Source organism: Ostrinia furnacalis, unplaced genomic scaffold (genome assembly GCF_004193835.3).
Source record: "Ostrinia furnacalis isolate ACB-3 unplaced genomic scaffold, ASM419383v2 OfSCF5444, whole genome shotgun sequence".
NCBI lineage: Eukaryota > Metazoa > Arthropoda > Insecta > Lepidoptera > Crambidae > Ostrinia > Ostrinia furnacalis.
In genome coordinates, this window is record NW_021135683.1 from 26,910 (window position 1) to 34,305 (window position 7,396).

The window sequence follows — 7,396 nt, forward strand, 5'->3', positions numbered from 1 at the left end:
TTGGCTGATTCTGGTGTAAAGGGTACTACGATCTGAACTTTGAACTCGTAGTATATCTTATAGTTTCCTGTATTCTAGCCCAGCATAGGTAACCCTCAATATGTTTTATCAATATATTTTCAGTGATTGGATTGGATGGATCGTTGTAATAATTATATTGTACTAAGACCCGAAGATGGTAGACTTTTTATGAAGACATGGATAGTTCATTCTGTACTTAACATGAATATTTTTTGGAACCTTTATTTTATAAGACTTTATTTTCAACCACAAAACAAAAGAAAAACAACTTGTACACAAAACTTTTATTTACTTTGGCGATACAAAACTAGTTCTGATATAAATCATACTAAACAAGACCAACTGGTTACTGGCTCATTGCGAAATCATCACAGTAAACCAGTCAAGTCACTAACATTTGACATCGTCTCTACATTATAAAAACTATGTTTAAATTGTACTCGATTAGGAAGGTACTTACACTAATAATATCATACTGAATCATCCAAAAGAAAAAAAGGTTTATCACATAAATTTTTGACATATTATTTTCTATATTGATTCATTCTAGTGTGTTAGTAATAAAGGAATGTAAAATAAGAAAAAATATACTTTAACACAAGCTTGTGATTAAATATTTTGACGTAAATATCTATTTTATAATCTCGTGTCATGGGTAATAAAAATTAATAATAATAAAAAGCATTTAAGACTAATAAAACTCAATTTGACCACACGGTTAATTTTAAGACTCATCTTGCAGTTGTTCACTTTGAGTTTTCGTGGAATACAGAGTACTACGGGGTTATGTTCTACGAATTTGTAGCTTATTCCACAAAGGACTTAATGCTTTCCAAAAAGGTACTACAGAATAAGGTTAGAATATGGCAAAAGGGTAGGCAGTTCAAATTAAAAATAAAAGAGGGAAGGCTCCTACAAGATTCCGATGACGCCGCACGCCACCCGACCGCCTGCGTTGCCAGTCTTCCTCGAGTCGGGGTGGTCGCTCCTTCCGAAGTCGTCAGCCTTCTCGTGGAGTACCACGGCGCGGCCGATGATGCTGTGTGCCCCTCGGAGGGATATCTGGCTGTCCACGAAGTCGATGTCGGCGACGCCTTGCTCGTTGAACCGCACGTTGCCGAGGTCGCCCACGTGGCGAACTTTGTCGTTGGGGTGGCCGTGGTCAACCTAAAAAGGGTTACATAAAATCATGAGGTTCGTCTTCACTGCTGAAACTTGATGTTTAAGATAACAGAAGTAAGTGGAGGATGATATAATGGCCTATAGCACCACGCTGGGTGTTGTTCACACATAATACTTGTTTATTACTATGAGTTACTGTATAAATTACATTTGGCAATGAAGGTTAATTGAAAAATGAGGAAGTCAATACTGGTCAAAAAGAATAATGAGATTCAAACAGTGATTATATGTACTGGAAGAATTTACTGATGTGTCAATTCCTTGTCATCAGGTTCTGCTGAATAATTCAAGATAATAATAATAATAATAGTTCAGCGGTAGTCGAGGATCGAACTAGCACCCTGGCCGACAGTGTAACACCGAAATGTTGAACTATTACTGCCTCAATTAGGTAAGTTTATGTCTAAATAAAATTACTATAAAACATTATCTGTTGTGAAAGGATAAGAAAGGCTCTTTCCACGCCTTGTTATCCGAAGAATAACGCCCGTATTCACAAACATTACTATGCATATGAGGTCTCACAGTGCGCGTGGACGCATAGTGTGACCTACGAACCACTCACAGAGCTCTATTCAACGCTGTGCGTTCCATTTGCTGCTTCACTTAAGCAAGCATCGTTTGTGAATACGGGCATAAGAGAGCAAAACTTTAATCGTCAAACTGACTCACGCCCTTATTCACAAAAATTACATTGAGGTCTCACAGTGTGCGTGAACGCACAGTAAGATACACGAATAAATCACAGAGCTCTATTCAACGCTGTGCTATGGCTGTGCGTTTGATTTGCTGCGTCACTTAAGCAAGCATCGTTTGTGAATACGGGCGTCAAAATCTAACCTTTAGATGTCAATCAAATCTGTGGGCAACGGTAATCATTCATCATGAGGTGATCCATCAGCTCATTTGCCTCCTGTCCCATGAAAAAGTCAATTCCCTCCTTACCTTCTCGGGGTTAAAGTGCGCTCCAGCGGTTGCACAGCCTCCACTAACATCTCCCTTCTCATGAACATGGAAGCCGTACTCGCCAGCGGGCATGCCGGTGATGGTGCCCTGCACCCTGACTTTCCCACCCTCCACCTCGTTGAAGTTGATGGTCCCGTGCACATCGGTGCCTAACAGGAACACCGTGGCGGAGTGTTTCTCGTCCTGAAAGGTTAGTGCCCAAATTGGAATTTAACATGATTGAAATCCAGTTCTGACACCTATCCCACCACAGACGAAAGCGATCCAAAATTAACACTATACAGAGTGTTGATTTCAATTGCTTATCATATCGGATTGCCTACTGAAGGAAGCCACGTAAAGTAGGTAATGTAAATAGGTATTTTTCTTTAACTAACTAAAGTTAAAGTTCGTTATTTTTTCGAATTCAATTTTTTTACTGATTCGTGATCAGAATAACCTACTTAATCAACTCCCTAAATATGGCGAGGATTGAAATCAACACCCTGTATGTAGGTGATCGCGGAATTCTCACAATGCTGGAGAGAGAGCTAATGGAGAGGCCATTAGCTTGTCACATCGACAATAATGATGGTCAATATTACGCCTAGAGTTTTGCCATCATTCTACTCTACAGTGCCAATTACCCACCGCATTCACATAGCCTACCAAGAGAACTATCAAACCAAAATTACAATAGGTTTTTACTCGGTTTTGTAATCTCTAGCTCTACTCACTTCTCATCAATCGTTAGTCTACTTTTTTAAATTCAATGTGGTTTCAATAATAACTAATTGGGACCGAAAATATAGCAAATACACACGTTGAAAGTTTTTGAATCACAAACTTACCACATCGTGGTGGGCTGCCACGATCGCCACAGACACCAAAGCTACTGCAAGTTTCAACATGTTGAACTGGATAGTCTGAAACATAAAACACTTATTTTACAACAAAAATCCAAGTGGCAAGTTTTTACGGTAACAAATACTTTAAAGATACAGAAAACAAAGGAAAGCTCATGGATGCACGAGTGAACGTTTTTAACTAAGGCCCAGAACAGACGGTGAAACGCAACTGCAACGAAACTGCAACTGCTAGTTACTTTTGAGTTGCATCTAAGTTTCTGCCATAGCGTCCGTTGAGAGATCACACATGACGCGACCAGTTTGAAACTTTCATTCATCAGAATCATCAGAAAGTTGCAGTTTCGTTGCAGTTGCGTTTCACCGTCTGTTCTGGGCCTTAGTCTTATCAATACCTACTTAGTTGCACACGTAATTAAGATAATAAAACACAATCCCAAGCAATAATAAAGGTCACGGGTGAAACACAATGTTTTTCTCGATACGAAAACATGTGACTAATCATTATATTTTTATTACGAGCATGACTTTTCCCGCGGTTTTGTTTACGTGAATTTCGCAGGTGCCTAGGTTTATGTTACCTTTATGTCATCTATCAATTTCCGATCGAGAAACTAGAGTAAAGGCATTTTTTATTTTATTTATCTGCCTGTTTTTCTGAAAGGTTTTCACGCATGCACCGCTGAAGCTACTTTCATGAATTTAGATATAAATTTGAATTAGAAATAGACTATACACTTTCTATTCTTTTCACTGTTCTGTAAATAAACTACTTGAAAAAATTGAGAAGCGGTTCTATTTGCTAAGAAATTTTAATAACTATAGGTACGCTTCATTGCAAAAAGGGGTGAAATAATATAATATACATACATTAATGCTATACAAAATTTAGATGGGGAATCCCTAACAAATGTACCTACACGTAAATCACTAATAATATTAGATGACGATAAGACAATCCACTAATGTCAGTTTAATACTTTGTGGTCACTGAGTTATCGTCAGTTAATAAATAAACTTAATGATAATGACAGTTATTCAATTGTTTACAAACGTTGCGCAACAGGCGTGAAATTATTTAAGAAGAACTACTTATTTTAATAACTTTAAGTTAAAATTAAGACTAGGATAGACTGCTATTACAATATTTTACTGCTATAAAACTTAAGCACTCATGTTTAGTATTATACATACATGTAGTAAGAAATTGATTTACGTAAGTTTTACTGGCTATCTATTTAAATAAAATAAATTCTAGATTAAACTCGATTCAATTCTAATATCTAATAACATTATATATAAAAAGTATCTACTTATAGACTAAAAAATAAACAAAAATTGGAATTGAATAAGTATTATTTGTATGCATCTTTTCTTTAAATATTAACTAGCTGACCCGGCGAACTTTGTTCCGCCTTAATGGCAATAAATAACGGGATAAAAAGTATCCTATGTCCTTCTCCTGGCTCTAAACTACCTCCCTGACAATTTTCAGCTAAATCGGTTCAGCCGTTCTTGAGTTATAAGCGAAGTAACTAACACGACTTTCTTTTATATATATAGATGAATGCATAGCTTTTTTGCATCTTACTTCATCCGACTGACCATGTCCATGATTTAATACCGAATATAATTAAATTGCTTGAGATAACAGGAAAACGAACAAGACAAACAATGAAACAATCAAATAAGCAAATAAACAATGGAAGTTTCTTGTACTTGATGGTCATGATACATCAATCATCATGATCATCATCATCATCACTTGAACTTGAACTTGTCACATTAAATAATGTAAGTATCGATCGAATAAAATACATTGTTTGATTTTCAAATACTACGATCGGAATTTTCTTAGACAATGCAATTCTAAGATTCATACGCCTATTTTTTTGTTTTTGCAAAATAAGAATGTATTTTAGGGGTCCAGAATGCCTAGTTTCAGGCTCTATTTGAGTACGTGTTACATGGATAGGGTGGGTAAAGTGTGTATTTATTATGACATTTATTCAGACTGATAATAAAGTTTATCTCCAGCTGATTATTTCAAAGATCCGCGACAATATCGATTAATCTAGAATTTATGATCCCATTCGCACAAAAAATCTACTGCAACTTGTTTATTGTATTACAATTCAAGATATATTATTTACCTACCTACTTACGAGATTACTAATGTTAAGATGAATTTCAGGAATCATTTACAGTTAGGTAAATATTTATAAAAAATAAATTCAGATTTTAATTTGTGCTTACAAAATAGGCAGGTACTTTGGACTAAATGACCGAACGAAAGACTAAAAACCTACCTCTTATTTTAAACCTGCTTCTTATTTTATTTTATCACCGACTTCTAATATTAAAAAAACAATATACAAAGACGACTCACCTCTCCGGCTTCTTCTAGAGAATGGTTGCGCGCGCATACGATCCGTAATAGTGTTGCAATTACTGGCCACTCTACTCTGACCCCTCACAGCACACAACCAGTTACTATTTTATTCTAAAATCGTTTCAAAGTCGCACTTAGAGGAGGTCTAGCTTTCTGGTCAGAGGGACCGCGACCGGTCCGCCAAGCCGGCTAATCAAAATAAACGAGTACACACCTCGTATAAGGCTAACATAGTACGCTAACACCGTCAGTAATCTCAATCAACATAATGTAATAATAACTTGTTTATGAGGTCTGAAAAATAGCCTTAAAGCCTTTTCACCTGGAAAAACACTGTGAATAACGGCATAACTAGCTCAAATCTACATAGAAGCAAATTGCAAAACATAGTAAATGGTACTACGGGACCATTCCCGCCTCTCGTTACCACCGCTGCAACTCCTGTGTAGCCAGATCACAGTTTGACCGTTAAAAACTAACCAGTGAAGGTCAAGTTTGTCCTAGGGGTAAATGGTACCACGTTAATCTGTGACCATCACCATAATACGTAAGTACTTATGTACTCGTAAGATAGGAGCTAGGAAATGTGTTAAATGGATAATACACTTACACACCAATACTGGATTTAATGTGCCTTGTTAAGCACATGTCGAATTGTGCGTACAATAGTGACGGACAAAAATTAGTTCGTGAGCAGAATTAGTTACACAGTCCGAATACAATGGAATAAAAATGGTTGTACGCATGTGTGAGTACTGAAGCGAGGACTCTATTTGTTAGTAAGTACTCGTGGTAAGTACTTGTCTATTAAAAAAATTGGCCTTTCTACATAGTAAAGTGTGGCATAAGTTTATCAACACAAGTTGCCTGCGTAAAACATGTTAATTAGGTTTACAAATTACTTTTCCTTAATTGATAGTAATCTAGAGTAAACCACAAAGTAAACCGTACCGAGTTTAAACCGTACCGAATACAGAATTTAAAAACCTATATAAAAATGTTCATTTTATTACACTAAACTACCTTGATTGAAGGTTCTTCATCCATCGATAAATTAAAACAGTTTTATTTCAGCCTCTCGTCCTTTTGATCCAATGTCACGATTTATGCATAAACGGTGTCATTTCGTAACCATTACCTACTCGTTTGACTGATCTATAGATCATGCTGTATTATGTGCTCATTCGCAATTGATCAACATCAACATCAACAACGGTTCAGCCGGTCGCACTTGACACAGTTTGGAACACGTACGATTATGTATGTAATATCGATCTACATTCTCTTTCCAGATGATCTACGTGTGTAACAGATTTAATTAATAAATTAATTAAGCAGAGGTAAAAATGGTTTTAATTGTACCAACTCTACTAAATCATTTATGATAATTAATTCTTCGAAAGATCAATAACATCGCTAAAAATATATTTTCCTCTTTCATGACATGACAATGACGAATTAAGGAGGAAAGAAAATTAAATTGGATTTCTTTATAAATCAAAATCACCGAATGAATATGAGATTGGTTATTTATAAATAAAGTTGGTCTTTTTTGTGTTAACATTGGTTTAAGATCAATAAATCATTCGATTATATAAATAACTTGAACCAAACCGGTTTATAGTCATCAATATTCGAGTCAAAATTAGTTAATTCCATACATATGTAAGTAGAGTCTATTTTCGTTTCTCAAAACGTTTAAAAAACCTAAAAAAATATGTCTCAAAATCATCACATAACTATTATTTTGACGCAGACGGGTAAAACATAGCATTATAAACCTCCTCTCTTTCGCTCACCACAACAACGCTGGGTTTGAACAAAAAACTCACGATTGAACTTTCTCAGAAAGAGTCTTTAACTTTTCTTTAATTAAAGAGTTTAAAAAAGCATTCAAAACTTACCAAACACAACCTTTTTGCTCTTAAAATCACAGAAAAATCACGAGTTTTCACTGAAAACTATCACTACCTGCGCGCGCGCCTTCCCA

At 35.8% G+C, this 7,396-nt stretch overlaps 1 protein-coding gene across 1 annotated transcript; it reads right to left on the bottom strand.

The window, feature by feature from the left end:
- Positions 1 to 290: 290 nt before the first annotated feature.
- Positions 291 to 7,396, bottom strand: Time (time interval measuring enzyme-esterase A4). The gene is made up of 4 exons (XM_028316172.1): positions 7,311 to 7,396; positions 3,000 to 3,074; positions 2,149 to 2,352; positions 291 to 1,188 (listed from the first exon to the last, which is right to left on the bottom strand). Exons 2-4 carry the CDS (start codon positions 3,057 to 3,059, stop codon positions 934 to 936), a joined length of 519 nt encoding a protein of 172 aa, XP_028171973.1. The 5' UTR covers positions 3,060 to 3,074; positions 7,311 to 7,396; the 3' UTR covers positions 291 to 933.